This window comes from Danio rerio, chromosome 16 (assembly GCF_049306965.1).
Source record: "Danio rerio strain Tuebingen ecotype United States chromosome 16, GRCz12tu, whole genome shotgun sequence".
Lineage (NCBI taxonomy): Eukaryota > Metazoa > Chordata > Actinopteri > Cypriniformes > Danionidae > Danio > Danio rerio.
In genome coordinates this window covers 30,536,551-30,559,616 of record NC_133191.1, presented here as the reverse complement: position 1 = coordinate 30,559,616, position 23,066 = coordinate 30,536,551, and the positions used below count along the sequence as shown (strand labels likewise).

Here is a 23,066-nt window from a genome sequence, read left to right as displayed (position 1 = left end):
TTTTAAACCTACTGGTCAAATTTGTTCATCTGCATAGACTTTTTCCATAATAGAGATGCTCTTTGTGTTTGTTAGTAAGAAATGAATATGCATGTTTATCAGCCATATGTTGGGTCTAGCTGTGATTTTGTACTATGTGATCTTAGCAGCGCAGATCAGCCCATGTGGAGCCGTGTGTTTGTTTGGTTTCTCTAGTTGTGTTGTGACAGTTGGAGACTTGAGTTCTCTGTGAATTTAGCCAGTGAATTTAGCAGCTGCCAATTTTTCTGAAGAGAACCACATATGCCTCAGTGTGTGGGTTTGATATTTTAGTCTGCGTGGTTCTTTTTCCCTTTTAAAATTTAAACGGATAGTTCACCCAAAAATTACAATTCTGTCATAATTTTCTCACCTTCCGCTTGTTTTAAAGCTGTTTGATTTTTCTTTTATTTCTCAATCACAAAAGAATATGTTTTGACGACTGTTGGAAACCAGTAACCATTGACTTTCTTCCATAGTATTATTTTCCTACTATGGAAGTCAGTGACTGCTGGTATGGTACTGGACAATATATCAAAATAAAAATCAAAATTAGTGATGCCACGATTATAGATTTTGGTTGTATGATTATAGTCAGAAATAATCACGGTTTCATGATTATCATAATTATTATGCATTCATTAATTTCTAACACTACTAGTTCAGGAAATCATGTGAAACTCTTTATGATTTAAAGTGTTTTTATTGCTGCTCAGTAACCAATTAACATAGCACACAATAATAATAGAAACAAACAATAGTCTATTTCTCTTTGGACTTAAAAATGCATTTAAAAGTATTTGGCTTTTAAACAGAAGTAATAATTTTACACTGAAAATGAACAACAGAACAATAAATAAATACAAAAATAAAATAAGAAAAAAAAAAGTATTTGTCTGATGTATTTTCCTTTTAAAGAGAACAAATGTAGACAAAGGCTGCTGATCCTGAAAGGCACTTTTAATCAACTATATTTCAAAAGTGTTAGGTATTTCCCATTTGTATTTTTTTCTCCTTGGAGTCGAAATATATTCCTACTTTACAGTTAGTTCTTGACACGTGACTAGCGGCATTCTTTCAACTAGGTACGCCTGGATACGCCAAGCGTGAGCACGTCGCCGTGATATGTGAACAGCCCTTAGTTATAATCCTCAGCCATAGTTAATCTAGTGTGCGTGCATATTAGTCCCGGTGTACAAGCTTGGAACTTTAAACTAGCACACTGTTTGCATAACTTGTTTAGTTGCAGCAGTTTTGTTTTGTGCAGAAACACTGTTTCAAGAAGCCTTTATGATTAACTGTAAAGTAACCGTAACGTTAACATAATTGCATCCCTAATCAAAATCTTCATTTAGCAAAGGCTGAGATTTCTTATGTGCATCTTGTCAGGGAAGCACAGATCTGTGATCAGTAGTAAATCTCAGTAAACAGAGGGGGCACTCTTGTGCAAAAACTGCAAGTATGCCAAAGAAAAGGCATAGAGAATCAAATAGAGGACTTAACTGATTTTATTGATTTAGCTTGACTACTAATAAGCAAATACTAAGTCATCCCTCAGAATGATTGATTTCAGACCCTCGCTGAAGTTATGAAGTGAGTTTGGTGTAAAATATGTGATTAAATATGGTATTTTTACCTGCTTTGAGATGTAGTTCACTGAGAAGCGACGCAAACAAAATCACAGAATGATTATCTTCCATTTAAGAATTGCCCTGATTTTTGCGTAGGTTTGTCAGTTAACTTTGGCTCTGTGTAGTAAACGCTGTTCCATCTGAAAGCATGTGCTGGAGATTTACAGCTGATTACAGAGCTGTAATAAAATGCACATGAAAATAACATTTGAGTAATTGTGTGTATTGTTTGAATTCTTCAAAATACCTTTTGTGTTCAGCAGAAGAGAGAAGCTTCTGAATGTTTGATAGCACTTGAGGGCATAAATGATGACAGGATGTTCATTTTTGCTTGAACTGTCTCTTTCAGATCTGTAGGTGTGCATCATTATATCACAGTCAGTCTCGTCATTGATAATACTGGTCATAAGTGTCTCACAGGGTTTATTGAAGGATGGGTGAAGGCGTTGATCGTGCAGCACTACACCTATCCTCAGGCTGTCTCTGACTGTGTGTCAAACAGGATGTAAAGGGCAGACTCATCCAACAGCTCTAGTTTAGCATGTGGCTGGCACTGCTAAACTCTGCCCAGGGTTTATTTGGAATTTATCACTTATATTAGATAGATAGCCACGTTACATGCCATCAATGAACTTTGGTTGAGATATGCTGATCTCAGAGTAATAACACAAACATATATTAACCAAATAAATTCAAACAACTAGAATCAGGCAAACTAACAATACTTTGAAAGTAACTTTGGTTGGTAATTAGTAAGAACAAATTAATTGTGTACTTTGTTCATGTCATGTTGTTCCAGTGTAAGCAATAAGCAATTGGCAGCTTAAGATATTTTAAATATAAATATAAATATAATGTAATCTTACCGTTTAGTCATTGTAAACAAATATTCTAAAATAAAATCAATATGGTGCAGGTGTTTGCTGTGTGGCACAGCATGCTGTATTCACACCTGCCCGGAATATCAGCGTCAAATGGGGAAACAAACTTGAGTTCAATTCTGTCAAACCAAACATGACAAGTGTGAATTCACCCTAAGAAGCAGTGTAATAGGGGGGCTGTTTGAGGGAACAAAAAACATGAAATTAGAAACAAAGGAAATAATTTGTTTACAAAGGTCATCTTGGGTAAAAATCCCAATTATCTATTGTTGATAAGTGATGCAAGATTCTCTCTTAAAACTCTGCCAATATAATCTTTTAGGCAGTGCACTGCAGGTGAGTAGGGAAAATATTATGTAATAGTTATCATACAGTACCTCCCTAGTTAATTGTCAGATCCTGGAGAGCTGTGTGCTGTGACTTAAATTATTCCTCAAGCTCTTCATTCACGCACTGGTTCACAGATGTTGTCGTCGTGTGTGTGCTGCTCAATATTTTTGAACATACTTTTTTGTAAAAGTGTGTGTGCGTGCGCGTGCGCGTGCGTGTGTGAGAGTGTGTGAGAGTGTGTGTGTGTGTGTGTGTGTGTGTGTGTGTGTGTGTGTGTGTGTGTGTGTGTGTGTGAGTGTGTGTGTGTGTGTGATGCACATATTTCTCATTTTTCATAAATGTATTTTAGAACAATACAAGGGTCAATGTCTAAAATTTGACCAGAAGAGATTATTCGTTGAGTTTCTATACCTCAGATTATCTGAGGTAAAGAAATTGTACAATGTTAATTGGGGTGATTGACATTATTTTTAATGTACCGATACTATAATGGCATTTATTCTGCTGTTTTAAAAAAATATATTAATAAACTCACAATTAGACGGCATGTAATGTGTGTTTGTCATATGCATGAGACGATAATCATTTTTAAGGTTTGGAAACAATAAGTTTTTAAAACCGCCAAACTTTTCTGCTATACCGTTCCTGCGGTTTATGCAAGCTTTTTTTGTCATGTTTTTTTTCGTGTTTTGTTATAAGTTTTTGGAGCCTTGGTGTTGCCGCCTTTGATTTACATATAAGTTTTTTAGGACAACAGTATCTCCAGCAGAAAATATATCCAAAGATGCCATTTAAATTGTAATGAAATCATTGTTTTTGAAACTAATGAAGACAGCAGGAGTAATTACTTTAGAATTTTTAACCTGACTTATTCACTGCCCCAAAATATTTTAAAAGCTTTCCAAATTAAAATACATTGTGTTCAAAGCAGATTTTTTTTTTCATTTTTTTTTTTTTACCCAGACTTTAAATTATCATATCGTCAGAACCTTATACTGGGCCATGGCTAGTTTGTCATGACTCATTTGATGATGATTTTTTTTTTTTGTGATAAATAATTTTAGAAATACACTGCATTTTTAAATCACATTTCATATGCACAGAGCGTCAAAGACCAGAAGGGGTTTTAAGCATCAAAAACAGTATGAAAATGTAATAGCCTATTCCATGCATTACTGTAGGTCCTGTTACCCGTTTAACTGTTTATTTTTTGTAGGCAAAAATGACCTGTCACTCATGACTATGATTTAAGAATGTGCTTTTATGAAATGTCCACTTTAAAGTTTCAAATGAACCATGTAAAAAATGTTAAAGTTTTTTTTTAAATAATTGTTTGTTTGAAAGTAACACAAAGATGTTCCCCTTGTTTTAATATTTTTAACTTTATCCCAGAAATGTAGAGTTCTGCGAAATAACAAAAAAAAGGATGTTTTGGATAAAGATGTGATGCTAAAGCCAGGTGCAGTTATAAAAAGTTACATTAGACATCTTTACTTTAGTAGATGGTTTCTATTTTTTATTTTCTTTAACCACTAAAAACATGACAAAAGATCAGATATAATTTATGCTAGTTTTTTATTTCTTTTTAGGGCTCGAAATTGGCTCATTTTTCACCCTACAGTCTAAAAGAGACAGTTTAACCCATTTTTTTGTCTAATATAGACAAAGCCAGTTGGGCTGAAAAATGTAATTTAATTTAAAAACATTTAGCCCAACAGTTTGGTTTGGTCAAAAATTGGGTCAAAACAATTCAGCATTTTAGTGTGCATTAAAGTGTTTGTTAGTTTATTTTGATTCTAAATTATGCACTGTAAAAAATGGATGATTCCACACAATTCACTCAGGTTGTCGCAACACAAATCAAATAAGTTAACTTAACAGACTTAAGTGGATTGAACATAAAACAATTAAGTTGGCCCAGAAAGATTTCAAAAATGTGTTAAGCTCATTTTACAAAAGGAGTTAGAACAAGCAGCAAAATGTATTTTGAGTGTGAGTATGAATGTCCAGTGATGATGTTCAAATCCAGTTTTTTTTTTTACATTACTCACGCACCTCTGTTGTTGGCAGGTAACGGGTCTGTATAATCCAGGACGAGGGGAAATAACCAGTCTGGACTCTGGAAACATCGATGACATCCTCAGTGAGTTGTTTGTTTGTGTGGGTGTGAGTCTTCTGATGCTGAGATGACATTAAAGCACAGTTTCTCTCCACAGACGGAGCAGGTGTGGCTCTAGTCAACTTCTATGCAGACTGGTGAGTGTGTGTCGCTTTATAACCTCCAGAAGAAACCATCACGAGATCTGTCCATTTTTGACTGTTTTACTGTTCCCTTATCATGGTCATTCAGATGATGATGGTTATTGTTAAGTAGTTTTAATGATCAGTTATTATCAATTTTATTTAAAGAGAAACTATAAAATATAGATTTAAAAATTATCAAAAAGGTAAAGCGTTGTTGTTTTTAATGCTCATAATTGATTTAATGTTTAATAACCAATTTTTTATTTTTTATCTTTCTCCTTTTATTTTATATTTATCAATGCTTCATGCATTCAGTCCCAAAAAAATTAACAACTAAACAATAATATTTATTATTACTAATGCTAATTTATTTCTGTAATAAATATTATTATTATTGTTAGTAGTAATAATAATAATAAATAATAATTATTATTATTGTTGTTACTAATGCTAATTTATTTCTGTAATAAATATTATTATCATTTTCAGTAATAATAATAATAAATAATAATAATTATTGTTGTTGTTACTAATGATAATTTATGTAATTAATAGCAGTAATAATAATAATCAAAAATAATTATTAGTGTTACTATTATTATTATTATTATTACTAATGCTAATTTAATTCTGTAATAAATAGTAGTAATAATAATAATGAATAGTTGTTGTTGTTGTTGTTATTATTATTACTAATGCTAATTTATTTCTGTAATAAATAGTAGTTATAATAATAATTATTGTTGTTATTATTATTATTATTAATATTACTAATAATTTTTGTAATAAATAATAGTAGTAGAATTAATAATAATAATAATAATTATTATTATTATTATTGTTTGTAGTTATTATTATTGTTATTGCTAATGCTTAATTATTTATGTAAAAAAAAGATTGCTTGTACTTACATAGATTCTTTACTACTACTACTACTACTACTACTATTATTATTATTATTATTATTATTATTAATTATACCACTTTAATAATGTGTTATAAATGTTTGTTATTGCAAATTATATTATAATCATAAGTTATCATTTAGAATATACTGACAATTTGTAGAATCTAAAATGTAGACCTAAAACGGTGACGTGAACTACAAATGCTAAGAGGAAAATCTTGTGATTTATGCTTGGGTTACTTTGCATTTTATTCCATCGCTAATTCACAAATACATTAAATTAATATAAAAAAAGGACCAGAAATACTCAACATACATATGTCAACATTAAAATTAAAATTCTTCAAAGCATTTCATCTACAGCCTGTTTTCAGCACATGATCTATTTTTCGGCAGGTGTCGTTTTAGTCAGATGCTGCACCCCATCTTTGAGGAGGCGTCAAATATAGTGCGCGAGGAATATCCAGACGCTACCCAGGTGGTGTTCGGCCGGGTCGACTGTGACCAACACTGTGAGTTTACACACACACACATACACACACATATTGGTTTAGCCTTTGAGATAAAGCAAATTAAACAGAATTATTGATGTCTTGTAAAGTGTTTGATGGTTTAATGACAAAACTGCATCTTCTGTGAAGTCAAGGCGGCTCAAAGAGACCCCACAGCGTGTGTGTATATGTGTGTGAGCGCACATGCTTTTGGAGTATTCACCCCCCACACCAGCTCACTTTCATGTCTCCACCCTCTGCCTTTCCTCCTTACGCTCTCTCTTTCTCTTTCCTCCACCTTCTTTAGTTCTTCCCCTTTTTCTTCATCTTTTGATAGCTGTATGCTTTGACTGGAGTCCAGCTTTTTTATTTTTAAATGAGACATATCTGATTTCTGACCTTTTGATCTCTCCTTCTCATAATGTAAAAAACATTCGTGGATTGACCCATTTTTTTCCCTTGAAGTTTAAAGCGAGCTATATTTCTATCCTACAATTGCTGCTTTTTAATTACAAACCAAAAAAGCGTGAGCTGAAATGTCACGTCAACAAACAATTGGTTGGATTTTATGGATTTTTATGAAAATAGATTTTAGCTTTAGATAAGTTTGGGGTCAGTATTTTTTTCCAAGTACTTTTATTTAGCAAAGATTAGATTGATCAAAGTGACGATACAGACATTTTATAATGTTTCAAAAGATTTCTGATTCTAATGAATCATGTTTTGTATATTAAAGAATAATTCTGAAGAGCTGATTACAATTTCCATTTACAAATTGAAGAGTACAATATTGTTTTTAAACATTGACAATGTTCTTTAGCTGCAAGTTATCATTTTAAGAATGATTTCTGAAGGATCATGTAACAGAAGAATGGCTGAGTGATGCTAAAAAAAACTTCAGCTTGTTTGGCCATGGGACCCAATTAATATTTTTTATGATTATTGTTATTTTTATATTATTATTGTTATACTTATTATTGTTTGTTTTATTTATTTTTTTGTATTCTTTTTAAAGAAGACTTTCCCAATTCCAGAATAAAATGATCCCACTATACTTATGATACACTGGAAAAAACATTAACTTTTGTCCTGTTTCTGTTCCAAATTAAAAAAAAAAAAAAAACTTAAATTGAAAAGCACTAAAGAATGACTAAAAAACAACTAAAAAAACTCTGTTGTTTTCTGAAAAAAAACAAGTCAAAATGAAGTGAGTTTCTCCTTAAAACAAGCAAAAGAATCTGCCACCTGTGTACACTCAGTAAGTTTGGCAGATTATTTTGCTTGTTTTAAAGATAAATAAGATTTATATTTGACATGTTTAGAGAATGCTTTATGATTGTAAGAATTTTCGTATATTTGGACTATAAACAAGACAAAATCTTAAGTAAGAAATTGTGTTTTTTACAATTTAGTTTTAGTATGAGTATACTTAAGAGCAGTGTTTATCAACCGCATTCCTGGAAGGACCACCAGCTCTGCGCATCTTCCAGGTCTCCTTAACCAAATACACTTGATTCAGATCATTAGCTCATTAGCGGAGACTGAAAGACCTGTATAGGGTGTGACAGATGAAGGAGACATCCAAAACATGCAGTGTTATTGGTCCTCTCGGAACGTGATCGTCAAACACTGTTTAAGAGTATGACTAAAATTGATGAATATACAGTATAAGGATTGAAGAATAAACAGACGTTTACCAGTTATTGTTATCACAGCAAAATTTGTAAGTTGGAATGAGCCATGAAATTTATATTAATAATAAAAAGATTAATTAAAAAATACATAAACTGGTCCCTGTTAAAAGAATCTATATGAAACATGCATGCAATTATTCCTAGTTCCTCCTACATGATCTAATTAATAATCTAATCAGACACCGAATCAGGCCAAAGCGTTTTTGCAGGCTGTGTTTTCCAAGTTTTTACTTGAACCAGTTCTTGTAGAAGTTTCTTTTACACATCATTCAAAATGCAATAAAACAAAAATTTAATTGTAAGAACATTAAATATTTCTTCTATTCTACACTATTTCTATCCCTATTTTTCAGTCTTCCGTTGTTAACTTGAAAATTGACCAACCCTCTTTTTTTCAAAGCAGTGTAGCTGATATATTTTTGTTTCTTCTGATAGCTGATCTAGCGCAGCGCTACAGGATAAGCAAATACCCCACACTGAAGCTGTTCAGGAATGGCATGATGATGAAGCGAGAGTACAGAGGTCAAAGGTCAGTGACCGCCATCGCCGACTTCATCCGCCAGCAGAAAGTGGATCCAATTAAAGAGATCGAAAATCTGGAGGAAATCAGCACTGTAGATGTGAGTGTTTCACGATGACAAAATACACAGCTGTACAACCACTAAGAATGACGTGGAGTTTTCCCCTGCTGTGTCATCTTCATGTCCCCTCATCTCTTTCAGAGGAGCAGACGCACCATCATTGGTTACTTTGAAAAAAGGGACTCGGACAATTACCGTACTTATGAGAAAGTGGCCAACATTCTGAGAGACGACTGTGCTTTCCTGGCAGCTTTTGGGTAGGAGATACTGTACTCTCAGTCAGCATCAGAAATGGCTTGTATTGGGATATTTAACTCATTTTGATCCTACCATTGATGAAGCTGTGCTATAGCTGGTGATTTCTGAGAGGAAATGAAGGGGCCTTTGAGAACCATTATAATTACATTAAGATGTTTGTGTTGACAACTATTACTGTTTGTAAAGTAATATTTTTAATCTAATTTTAGTCTTTTAGTACATATATTATATAGAAGACTTGCTTTGTTTGCCATATAAGGGGATCTAATTGGATTTGCAATGTAAAAAGGTTTTGCTTTTTAGTTCATATATTTAGGTTTCAGTTATGATTAAAAAAAAAACCTGTCTGCAGATTCCGTCTGGCCCTACTCATATGTCATACATCAAATCTTTAAATCAAATGCACTGTTGCTAGAATTATTATTATACATAGTTTTTGTATTATACAAAATACAGTTGTTTTGATGAGTAAATAATGGCATGTTTTCGAAAAAGTGACATTTAAATTTCTAATCTTTTCTTTTTTCTCTTAGGGAGGTTTCTAAGCCCGAACGTTTTAGTGGTGATAACATTATTTATAAACCATTGGGAGAAAATGCTCCTGACATGGTCTACATGGGCTCGCTTACAAATTTTGACCTCAGTTACGCCTGGACGCAAGACAAGTGTGTACCGCTAGTCCGAGAAATCACATTTGAAAACGGAGAGGTATGACTTTCCTTTCTCAAAATATCTTTTTTGTGTGAGTGTGTGTGTGTAGTGCATATGAACTATCACATGTACTTTATTTCCACTTTGTTTGCATTGTTATTTGTGTACATCGAACAGTCGAGCTGAACAGCGTGTTCATCATTTGCATAAGAAAAGTCCCCTCCCCCTCAGTGTACTTTTCCCACACTAGAGCATGTGTTTGTGTTTTAAAGACGTCCGCATGCCATGTCCTTTAGCGGGTGTGGGTTTATTCTTTGATTTACTTGACCGCATGTTTTGAATATCTCTGTCATTGTTGCTTGGTGATAGGGTAGATTCTCCCCAATCTGCTCTGCTGACCCACCTCTGCCCAACCGCACTTCACCCTGCCGTCCTACACACTCAAAACTCATTATACGGCATTTACTTTTCTATGTGTGATACTGTTGTGTAACATCACTGGGACTTTTCACAGGGTGCTTCTTGTCTGTGCTTGATGCGATTTAGAATTTGTGTTTTTTGTGTGTGTAAAGGAACTGACAGAGGAGGGAATCCCGTTCCTGATCCTCTTCCATCAGAAGGATGACACAGAGAGTTTGGAGAAATTTCAGCAAGAAGTGGCTCGTCAGCTTATTAGTGAAAAGGGTACATGCAACCCTTCATTATATGCATAGTAAGAGAATGCAAACTAGAGCTGGGCGACATCGCAAAAAAAAAAAAAATCACAAAATCATGTTTTATATCATTCCATATCGATAATTGTGGAATATTTTTAACAATACATTTAGGTATATTAGATTTTTTTGTTATTTAACCACTTTATTTTAATTTACCAACATTAATAGGGCAAATAGTTTAAATAGTCAAAATAAAAAGTGATAAAACAAAATATTTGATCTCTTCATAATAAAATAAACGTATATGCTAAAGAGACTCTTAAACTTGAAAAATAAAATGTTAAATAGTGTGTGCAGTGGTAAAATACTGAACAATCAAAGCAAACTTTAAGGTGGATCAACATCTGTAAAATGCGAGTAATGATGATACAGTAAACCTCAAACTCTTTGAACAAAACAAATGATGATAATCAAAGCTGAGCTTTCAAGTAAAGGAACCAGCCATCATTATTTAGATACAAATTCCAACATTACAATTTATGAAGTTAAATAACTACATTACCCCTGTAATAAAAACTCTTTCAGATGGAGAGCTAGTTGCTGGGATGCACAAGAAAAGAAACCAAAAAGTCACTCTGGCGACATCCTTAAATCCTTTTTTACATCCACTTATCACTTGTGCACCGCTTGCACAACATGTGCGACAAGTCGCATGCCCTCATTGGAAATGACAAACCTACATCCTAAGCTTATTGACATTGCTTCCAAGGCGCATGTTCAGCAGTCACAATTTAATAAAACTATAGCCTTCATATTGAAACTTCATAGCAAATCTTTTCTTTAATCAATGTTGACTATGGTGTTCGGTCAATAAATATCAATACCAACTTTATCGCCAAACACTAATTCAAACTGGTCAATCTTGTGGCAAAAACACTTTTTTTGAATACAGAGTAGATGATCCTCCATAGATCGAAATGGTCCTGAGACATTCGAAGTCCAGAAAAGGAGCCAAAAATTCAAGACATTAAATTTTCTGAATACAAATTAACATTTTTTTAGATTGAATCAGAGGGCTCTCTCATCCTCCATAGACAGAAAAGGTCATGTGACATTCAAAGAAAGAAAGCAAAAACCTTGTCAAATCATTGAAAAGTGTTTTCGGAGCTTCATATGATAGCTGCGGAACCAAAGAAATCAGTACAGCAGTAATCAAATGAAGCTCTGAAAACACTTTTGTGCACCAGAAAAACTGTACAAATGACTGTGTTCACCTGTGCCCTCTGTGTCAGGTCAGGGTACGTGTTTACTAAAGAAAATATGATGCTTGTGTGTTGGGCTGCTAACTCTAATGGCAATGTGTCATACTTCCCATAGTAAACATGCACCGTTATGGAAGACAGCAAACAAATTTATTTTTTACAGTTTTTATTGTTTTTTATCATTTTAAAATGTAACTTTTTTTTTTTTTTCCATTTTGGCCTTCCGGCGGCACTGAAACTTTGTTGTTGTCAAAACAAACATAATTTTATCAAACACTGGAATAAAAATGACATTTTTTAGTTTAGTAGTGTGACAAAAAAACATATCCAGTTTGAAAATGTTAAGTTTTGCACATCCATAATCAAAATGTACTTTTAATGCTCATAGTGCTTTTCACAGATCTAAATGACAATATCTAAATGAATCTGGTTTTCCCTCAGGTTCTATAAATTTCCTTCATGCTGATTGCGATAAGTTCCGGCACCCTCTACTTCACATTCAGAAGACACCTGCCGATTGCCCTGTAATCGCCATCGATAGTTTCCGCCACATGTATGTCTTCCCAGAGTTCAGCGACCTTGCGTAAGTATTGCACTTGTCAGTGTGTATTTAATGCAGAGATTATTTTAGCTTTCACTCTATACGTACACACTTGTTATTGTATACTCAGTGCCACAGCAACACACACTGTGAGCGTGACAGAGCTTAAAGCAACACATGCTCTTTGGAAATACGTGCTTCAGCCTACATTTTTTTTAAACCACAATAGTGTGCTTCAACATACAGTGGGGGAAATAAGTATTGAACACGCCACCGCTTTTCTAAAAAAACCTATTTCTAAAGGTGCTGTTGCCTTGAAATTTTCTCCTGATGTTGATAACAACAAAGGAAATTTATATATGCAAATAAATTAAAGCTAATTAGTTTACAAATTCATTTATGGGTAATAAAATAAAATGACGCAGCAAAAAAGTATTGAACAAATTAAAAAATGGAGGTGTACAAAGATGGTGAAAATCTAGACAGCAGCTGAAATTTCTCAGTAGTTCTTCAGCAAACCCTCTGCCCTTTGTCATTGAAAATTATTATTAGCTGCTTCAGTCCAACATTTATATCACCAGGATGATGAAGATGAAACCAGTATGAACATCTCAGCAAGAAAATGGTCCAAAACACAGCCAAGGAAACACTCAAATGCTTTCAGAGAAAGAAAATCAAGCTGCAGAATGCCTCAACCAATCGAATCCAATATAAAATACAAAATAAAGCTCAGATTTGATAGACGAGACCCACAGAACCATCAAGATTTTTACACTCTGTTAAAGTCTGTGAAAAAAAATCACACCTGTGCAATGGATGTGACTTCATTCTCCACATGAGAGGCGTCTTTAAGCTGCCATCACCAAAAAAGCCTTTTGTATAAAGTATTAAATACGCTTCAGTAGTTCTATTCTTTCTCCTTGTGTCATTTCATTCTCATTACACAACTTATTTTTCAGATTTTTTATTTTGTTTTATTTTTAATATATGTATTGTTTGGGTTTTTATCAAACATTTCAATACCTAGTCAACAGCTCCTTTAAAAATATTATTCCCAGGAAAAAATGTGACGTGTTCAATACTGATTTCCCCCACTGCAGTTTCTTGGTAAAATCAACATGCAAAGGGCCGTATGTCGCCAACAATTTATTCTTTTTTTTCTTTTCTTTTTATAATAATGATATTTAAAGGAACACATTATTGAGGAATAAAGGATTCATTTCCTGCAATTCTTTGCACAACACCAAATAAATACCACAAAACAACTTAACGTTGTCTGCGATTTGTAATCAAATACATTTGCTTCACTTATCTTTCTCCATACGAACAAGTTTTCTGTTGTCAGTTTAGTTGGTGATTCACTCTGTTGTTTAGCTTGCTATGCAAAGCATTCAAGTGAGTTATGCACCGTTCGCAAAACAGATAAAAGCAATGTGGAAACAATGTAAAAATATGTTGTCCTAGATACATTTTTAAAAATCGTTTGCTTTTGAAAACACTATTGGATGGGTTTAGGGAAGGCACACTAGGTGATCTGTACAACAAGTTCTGTCTTCTTGTAGATGCATCTATAATCTATATCTATTATCTTCTATGTGAAGCTGCTTTGTACAAGAAGAATGTGTATCTGAAACGTACAACAAAATGTACCCCAAGAAATGTATTTCAAATTCACAAATGTAGACTGAGCCCTCTAGTGAATTTGTGATCTGAAATGTGCAGCAAAATGTACTCGAAGCAACATATTTTACATGACACAAAATATACGCTGAAGCACATATTACCAATGAGCATGGGCTGACTTAAAGGGGATAGTTCACCCAAAAACAAAAAATGCCATCTTTTACTCAATCTCCTTTTGCTCCAAATCTGTTTTCTTTCTTTTTTTTGTTTTGTTTTTTGTTTAACACAAAATAAGGTATTTAGCAGAATGTTGAACCATTAACTTGAACTGTTAACTTTATTAAAGGGCCATGAAACCCCCCATTTCAGCAGGGTATTTTCACACCTCTAGTTTGGAAAAAGTCAGGAAAGTGGGTGTGTCTAGCTTTGTTTGGGTGGGAAAGTCAGGGGAGGGAAAAGGGGAAGGATTTGAATAAAATTGGGAGTTCCCATTTGGGCACTGATTTTCACCGAGGAAAAACAAACACACACGCAGGGGAGAAAGACAGTGTGTTTAATGACGATTGAATGTTTAATACCGCACGTCGTATAAAAGAAAAAAAACTCTGCATTGCTCGGTAACTCTGATGCACTCGGTAGAGCAGAAAGCTGTGTGTGTTTGTTATAATATTATAAAAGCAACACGGACGACCCGTAACTCCAAACAATTCATGTTCTTTTCCCACTTCTCTGTAACACAACGAGTCGTCTCTCTGCTGTCTGAACACTGTTTCAGCCACAGTCTTCGAAGCTAGCATGCATATTAATGAAGTTGCAGTGCATACACAAAAGAGCGTGCTGATTGGTTTGAACCAAGACATACTCATGAATCAATGCAACACACTCAGAGACGTAATACGGTACTCATAGGTACAGATGTCCAGTCTACACGCTGGAATACACGCTAAGATATCATGGCCATGACGCAGCTTCAAAAATTAGTTTCAAACCGGAAATTCAAATTTGCTTGAAATAACGCAAAAACAACCAATTTTCACTTTTTAGTGAAATATATGTGTCCTAATAGTGTTTTTTTTTGCAGTGTGGGACACATATATGACTATCAACAGCTCAAAAATGTGTTTCGTGACACTTTAACTTCCATATTATTCTGGCATTAACTTCCATAGTGTCCCGACTTCCTACTATTGACATCAGTGGTTACCTATTTCCAGTATTGTTCAAATTATCTCTTTTTTGGGTTCAACAGAAGAAAAAACAAAGCATAAACGATTGGAAACTCTTAAAAGTGAATAAATGGTTAGTAAATTACAATATTGGGGTGAACTATCCTTCGACATGCTTTGCTCTGCACCTGCATTGAGCCAGTTAACAGCAATGCCTCTCAAATACTGTAGCTGTTATATATGTGAACATGGCTTTTATACGTTTATAACCATGTTACTACTACTCTATTACAGCACTGCAATAATTTATGACACCAGAGGCCGTTTATGACAGAAAACATCATAATTCAGCGCATGCCTTATTTTATTAAGCACTCTGCTTATCCTGTTATCCAATTTGACTCTTATCAGCCTGCCTCTCATCAGACTCTGATACAGCTGATTGTCCAGGGGGTCCGTGGCGTCTGGGGCAGTACAGATGATGCCATTATCTTGTTAAAATGCTGTGGTTTTGGAGACTGTCGGCCCTCTCGGGGTCTTATCTGTTGACTCATTAAATCAGTAATGCTGCTCGTGGTGTTGTTTGTGTTTTTGGACCGTTTTATGATGCCTTGTGTGTATGAACAGGGTTCCAGGAAAGCTGAGGCAGTTTGTATTGGACCTGCACTCAGGAAAGTTGCACAGAGAGTTTCATCACGGCCCAGACCCCACAGACAGCACTCCAGGACAGGTCAGAGTTCAATGCAGACACATGCCACTTCATTTGTTTTGAGGCTTCTTTAGTTTTAACTGGGAACGGGCATAAAAATACTAACGTAAAGTGACTGATCATGAAAATATATGTATGGCTTTAATGCTGATAGTCTTATTGGTAGTGTGATATGTAGCAAAGTTATGGCATCCCAGGTTCGAGTGCTGACTCGCCAACCTTTCCTGATCCTGTTTCTTCCATCCATCCATCTTTTTCCCTCCAACTTTGTTTTCTGTCCAGCTACTGTCATGAATATTACAAAAATTAATACATAATTGTATGGCTCAAATGTTTGCCCCTAAGCTTTTACTAGTACACATCAAAGTGTTACATTAATTTAATTATATAATAAATGTATTTTATTTTTTTGTTATTTACTTTTATTCCCTAATTCAATATATAATCTATTTAAATCTCATGCCAACTCTAAAAAAATATAATAATAAATTTCTGTGACCGCTCATCTATAAATATAAACCTTTTTTATTCTGCGTTTGTACTGTTTACACTGACGTTCAAATGTTTGGTGTCATGTTAAATCATGTTAAAAATTAATTAAAAAATTAATCTTATGCTTACAAATGCTACATAAATGCTTAAAGATTCAGTAAAACAGAAAGAGTTTTACAATTTAACAATAGAAGTTTTCTATTTGATTATTTTTTACATCACTTACTTCTGGGGTTTCATACAGAATTTCATACTGTCTTCAGTCTCATATGATCCTTATGAACTTATGCCAGTTTGTTGCTTAAACATTTATTTTTGTCACAATCGTAGACTGCCATGATGCTCAAATTTTTGTTTAAATCTTTGATTATTGTTTTATAAAGCAATCCAATAGTTATTGTAACATATTTGTTTTGTTAGATTAAAAATAAAAAAAGATTAATAAACCTTCCATTTAAAAACAGAGCAAATAAGTACAGCAAACAAAGAAAACATACAAACTAATAACCAGAACAACCCCTTCCACCCTACACATGGAACTAATGCCTCGTTTCCACTAAGTGCTACAGTACAGTAGGGTACGGTATGGTTCAGGATGGGTCACCCTTATCAGGCTTGTGTCTCCACTGCCAAATGGTACCAATGGTACATTTTGGTGGGTGTGGTGTCAACAGAAAGTTGCAGTAGATGTCATTCTCGCTCGAAGTTCTTATATCGTATGAGAAGCACTTCTTACTAAACAAATGCTTTATATCCACAAATACCTATGTATAAATACATGTTAATTACTAATCTTTCTATGAACAGGATTTGATTATAGCTGCATTTCAATGATAATAGGAAATAGCCCACTGTAACTTCTGCGAAAATATAACAAAAATTAATAAATAAAACATTTATGAACACATACAGTCTCTTACAGTCTCCGATATGTTACCAATTACAAATAAAAAGATACCCCAAACATACGTTTAGGCCTTATTTGTGTTCATAAAAGATACGAAACGCATGCAGTCAGTACAAACCTCTCATCTTTATTCTTTACCAGCACTTGTAGTGTTAACATCTTGTTAGAAAGTCATTCCATCATTCTGAGATCATAATAATCCGAAAGGCGATGATAATAATTCAACATGGCACTTTGTTCATGTTTTAGGTTGCTAAAAGAGTCATTTGCTGCTTTGTTTTTCGGGCTTCTCCTTTGTTTTTTTTTCACGCTTCACTCTTGCGTTTGTCTGTTTCTGAAAGGATATCAAAAGCACTTCAATAATAATTACGCACACGTTATTATCATCAGCTCAAGTTTGTTATTTCAAATATAGATGCGCAGCAAGCGCATGCAAATCTCTTGAGAAAGTGAAACCACTCACGCTTTACAACAACAGCATGCAGGGCAGATTCTGCTCCCCTCTTGGTTTTGTTGCTGTTCATCAAAACAATGACAAGGTCTGTTTGAGCTCGGGTCGACCATGGCTTGTTATTATAAGTATTTATTATTACTGTGTAATGTCTCAGCTGTGTATTTAAAAGTGGCGCTTCCTTTGTTTTCATTCTTCTTGCTTGTGCATGCACTAGTGACGTATCTCTGTAAGCCAATAGCAGTCTTGCTCTGCCTTTTGGTACACTTTTTGTTGTGCTAGGTACACTTTGGAAAGTGTACCCAAAAAGTGATACAGTATGTCTCGCTTTTTGATATCTTTTGACAGTGGAAACGGCCATAAAAGCGTATCGAACCGTACCGCTCAGTAGAAACAGGCCATTAAACATTCCACACCGATGGTATAGTCAACACTGCATGATTAATTAGGCTAGGTGATAGAATCAAGATAAAGGAGAAAAGGAGACCAAATCTTATGAAAGTTGTTCAATTTTGTTTACTAGCAGGATTCTCACTTTCCCAGATGGACTTCTGTAATCATCTCTTCCAATGTGGTGCTTGAATTTGTGGACACCATCATACGTGGATTCTACCAAATAAACGCAATGAAATTCAAACGTTCAAATCTTCAAACTTTTGAATGGCAGTTTGTAAACTGCACATTATCACTATCAATACTTGTAATTTTGCATGTTCCTCATTAACTAAAAACTGATTATGCATACCAGCTCATTACCAAGCCATGTTAGTTAATAATCAGCTTCTGTTTGGCTCGTGCCTATCGAGATGACATTTTGCTCAAAATCAGTGTTGTCCGCTGATTAAAGTGGCCCATGATGACAGACACTTTTACTCCGGCTCTGAGTTCAGCACACGTCCCAGTCCAAACATGTTCATCTACACTAATTAATGCAGGTGTATAATTATTAAGACTGAAAGTGAATAAAACACGTGTGGTGACATTTGAATGTGTGTGCAGCAGGATTAACCCGCTGGCCTCAGTAACAGAGATACACTTGTCAGTCTGTGCTTTTTGGATAATGACGATGAACTGTCGTGTTTGCTGCTGATTTGTGGTTTATTTGTCTGTTTGCTTGTGTTTTCCAGCAAGAGGAGAACAGAGAGGTGCCCAGTAATCCCCCAGAGAGCTCCTTCCAGAAATTGGCCCCCAGTGAGACACGCTACACCATCCTCAGGGACCGAGACGAGCTGTGATGTCACATTCGCCATCGAGACCCAACCCAGAACCCAGCAGTCTGTCGGTGCCAGTCTGGCACTGATGCTGCCTGCGCAACGTCTATTTTCATAATTTTATTTTAGATATTAAAAAAAGAAGGTGAACCCCTGAGCTTTTTTTGGGGTGGGGAATGAAGAGGAGCGTTTTTACTTTTGTTTCTGGAGCTTGTAAATATGTTTGTGCTCTGTGGGTCTTGTCTAAATTAAAAGTATGATTTTTTTTTTTCGCCCTTTTTTTTATTTTGCCCTACATTTTTGTCAGCCCGAGTCCCTTTTTTGTAGGAAAAAATTGGTACATTGGTGGTCCTCCTTGTTGGGAACGCACATAGAGTTTATCTTGGATCTTGAGAGTTCGGCCAAGTGGAATCATGGGAAAAAGTGTAGTCTAAGAACAAACCTGCAGTCAACCTGTGCTGTTTCACTCCAGTCCTCAACTGTGTGTGTGTGTGTGTTTGTGTGTGTGCGTGAATGAGCGTGTGTGTGTTTGTGTCTGCGCACATGTATGTTACATGTGCTTATTAGTCTGTATTTGTATGTACTGTACTGGTCCAGACTTGTTTAAATTCACACTCGCTAAGATCCAGACTCGCTAGTCTCATATCATCCCATTCCAGCAGGGGGAGTGGTCAGGGGGGCGGGGTTATCTGGGGGTCCGGTTCAGAGGGATGGGGGATTATTTGTAAATCTGTCATCTCAGATGGGGACGAGGAAAGGAAAAGTAAATTAAAAACATTTTACAAGATTCTATATTGTTTGTGTTTTATTAAATGTGTTTCGTTTTTTAAAGCACGATATTTTCGTTGAACAGTTAAGTAGATGGTAAACGCCAGATCCTACAGTATGGAAGGCGATCAGGACTAAAAGTCTTTTTAAAGTCAGCATGAGCCTGAATTTGCTGGGGCTTTAATATATTTCTATATGTTGATGCACTTCCAACTAAAACTGAAAATTGAGTAGGGGGCGGAGCTTATTGTGTGTTCACACCGAGAGCGTCAAAGTAGCCGGAAGCAGTTCATTTTCAATGGGAGCCGACATCGATAAGCAGCGAGGAGTGGTGCGGCTCGTCTTCGCCAGTGTGAACGTCGTGAGTTGAAATCAAGTCAACTTTATGGTAATGAGCTATGACACAGTTTGGCGCCAACCAATTGGAATGTTGAAGTCTATCGCTTGAGAGGATTCCAGAGAACACAGTCCTGTGAACTTTGGCTCCAACCACAGTTGTTTCCAAGGCTTTAATTATTGCGGTCGCCAGATTTCCAATTATTTCCATTGTTTTCTTACAGGAACATACATTAAAAAGTTACTAGTGAGTTACTGATGTGCATCTCACTCTAACTATAACGACAGTACAGAACAGTATTGCGGCTTCAGAATATTTCAGACATATTGACACATATTGAATAAGTGGAGGAAAGCCACAGCACACGCAACAACTTGATCTTCCAAGGTTAAATGAATTTGATAAAAACCGTGCAACATATTCATGTTTATAAGCAGCAATGTAACTGATTTGCTGATATGCTGCAAGGGGTTCTTTAAATACAAGATCAGTGTAGCAAATTTTGATGCTCTCACCGCTTTCAGTGTGAACGCACAGTGATTTTTTTAGCATAATTCCCATGTAGCAAACTAATTGTAAGAGGAGTGTGGTAAATGGCAACCAAGAAGGAATGACACTCCAAACACAGAACAATAGGCAAAGTTTAATAACAGTAATGCTTCCTTACATTTATATAGAGCTTTTTCTGGACACTCAAAGCACTTTACACATTGTTTTGGGGGGATCTTCTCATCCACCACTAATGTGCAGCATCCACCTGGATGATGCAACGGCAGCCATATAGCACCAGACCTCACACCTGCTGATTTGGAGAGAGGTGGGTAATGGAGCCAGTTATGAAGTCAGTTAGGAGGCCATGGAGGACAGAACAGGCCAGGATGCCGAGGTTAAACCCTAACTCCCCCCACCCCCGAAAGACATTGTGGAATTTTTAACAACCACAGAGAGTTGGGACCTCAGTTTAACGTCTTATCTAAAAGAAGGCACTTAATGTAGGCACTTATCTCCATCAATACACTGGGGCGTTAGGACCCACACAGGTTAAGCACTCCCTGCAGGTCTCACTAACACCACTTCTGGCAGCAACCTAGCTTTCCCATGTGGCCTTCCATTCCAGGTACTGACTGGGCGCAGCCCTGCTTAGCTTCAGTAGGTGACCATGTGAGAGCTGCAGAGAGCTAGCTGACAGCTAATGATTACCAAAACAAACTTTTTTTTCATTTGATGAAAGAATAACAATGTGCATAAACATTGTTAATGTGGTCACTGTGAAGTCAAAATAAATTTTTATTTTAATATGAAGTATTGTATTGATTATTATAAAGGATTCATCTTTTTTCACTCATTTTTTTTAAATACATGTGCCCTTGAAGTCTTTAATAAAATCTCACCATTGAGCTCCATAATAAAAGATCCTACATATAAAGATATCAGCAATGTGCCGGGTGGAGAACAATATTCCCCAGCTGAGTGCAAAACTGACATTGAATCTAAATCCATTTTAACAACATCAATGGTCCATTTATATATCAAAGGACAGAATCAAAACACCTTTTCATACGTCACAATAAGGGAAAAAATACTGTTTAGTGCCAACTATAACATTTCTTTTGTTCATATAAACATGCACAGTTTGACAACTGAGGCATGGATTTAAACCTTGTTTCTGGTGTACATAATTGTGCGCAGTTTAAACATTCGTCATTTTTACCCTCAATGCGCAGTTTCACCGTGTTTAAACACGACACGTCTTGAATTTCTGAATTCGTTGTGAACTTACAACGTGCCAAACGTAAAAATACATAACTAATTTTGCTCACAGCGTGCCTCAGTAATAAAATCAGAAGAAGAAAAAAATCTGTTTTGAAGTCAAATTCGGCACACTCATTGGTTCTTGGATTGATGCTACGGTAGTTGTAGCTGAAGTCAAACACGCACCGGCCATTAAGCAACTGCCTGTAAACAGGTCAAATGATCGAATATCACAAATTGTAGCCTAGATTTACAGGAATCTTTTAGGATTGACAAGATGTGACTGAAATCATACATTGTGAGCAAGACTTTGTCTGAATCCCACTGCGGTTTCGGCAATGATAATCTGAGGTCAATTTTAACACAATCTCGCACCAATTTGTAACTTTTTGATTTAGTGGCTAATTCGTAAGCATACATAAGATCTCATTCATCAATTTAGTATGATTTGCTTATCCCCCAAATGACGGTTGGGTTTAGGTGCCATGCCTTCTTTTTAAAATTGTACATTTTCGTACGACTGAACTTGTATGAATTATCCACTGAACTGACAAAATGTACTTACATTTCCTTGTGGGATTAGGTTGGTAAATTTAGACAGTTCTGACAGATTCATATAATCCTAATCCTAGTTTTCTGATCAATGGTTTGAAATGTTCACAAACAGCTTGTCGGCTGTTGCAATCAAACTTTCCCTGCAATGAAACTCTGTCAGATGCTTTCAGACACTTTCCTGAAGTGTGACTTTACTTGTGATGAGTGTTGAACATGATGATGCAATTAGCACGAGAACTTCAAAACACATTTGGGGAAATATTGAAAAAATAATACTCTGGTTTTATTATCAAGGTATGCTATATACAAATAAATGCTACAGATTCTTAACGTTTGCTGTAAAATATCATTCAAGAACATAGGTGACTGAACGTGACAAGCATTGATAATGTCAAACTCCAGATGAATCTGTGTGTTTGGAGCATCTAAATGTAATTCAGTCTAAAAGTATGACAACTGACATCTTTTGATTCTCACATCAATAACATCAGCTGGTCTGCTTACTTCCACCTTCGCAACATTAACCGTCTCCGCCCTTCTCTTACCCCTCATGCCACTGCTGTTCTTGTCCATAGCCACATCTCGTTTAAATTACAGCAACTCCCTTCTCCTTGGACTCACTCTTAAATCCCTCCGTAAACTTCAGTTGGTCCAGAATCATCACCAGAACCCCTTCTTTTCATCAAATCAACCCTGTCCTGCAGCAGCTTCACAGGTTACCTGTTCTTTTTTTATTTATTTTAAAATTTTGCTGTTAACATTGAAAGCTATACAATCTCGCCCCTCCATATTTGTCTGCCCTCATCCACATTTCTGATCTTTCCCGCACCCTGCGATCTTCTTCCTCGCTCCACTTGTCTATAGGCAATAGAGCATTCAGCTGCTTTGCTCCCCGGATTGGGAACTTACTACCAACTGCCCTCAGAAACATTGACTCCCTCACACTATTC

The 23,066-nt window shown here is 35.5% G+C and overlaps 1 protein-coding gene and 1 long non-coding RNA gene across 2 annotated transcripts in view; one reads left to right on the top strand and one right to left on the bottom strand.

Annotated features, from left to right (window-relative positions):
• Positions 1–19,496, top strand: part of erp44 (endoplasmic reticulum protein 44) — a 25,225-nt gene extending 5,729 nt beyond the window's left edge. Inside the window, exons 2-11 of the mRNA NM_200892.1 lie at positions 4,931–5,003; positions 5,077–5,116; positions 6,408–6,523; positions 8,632–8,816; positions 8,919–9,034; positions 9,569–9,743; positions 10,259–10,370; positions 12,046–12,187; positions 15,562–15,664; positions 18,621–19,496. Of these exons, the coding sequence (NP_957186.1) occupies positions 4,931–5,003; positions 5,077–5,116; positions 6,408–6,523; positions 8,632–8,816; positions 8,919–9,034; positions 9,569–9,743; positions 10,259–10,370; positions 12,046–12,187; positions 15,562–15,664; positions 18,621–18,728 (1,170 nt within the window). The 3' untranslated portion in view covers positions 18,729–19,496. The remainder of the gene's footprint in view (positions 1–4,930; positions 5,004–5,076; positions 5,117–6,407; positions 6,524–8,631; positions 8,817–8,918; positions 9,035–9,568; positions 9,744–10,258; positions 10,371–12,045; positions 12,188–15,561; positions 15,665–18,620) is intronic.
• LOC141378202 (uncharacterized) lies at positions 18,965–23,066 on the bottom strand. Its single transcript, XR_012392121.1, has 2 exons — positions 21,887–23,066; positions 18,965–21,636 (listed from the first exon to the last, which is right to left on the bottom strand). It is a non-coding gene; the product is annotated as an uncharacterized lncRNA (long non-coding RNA).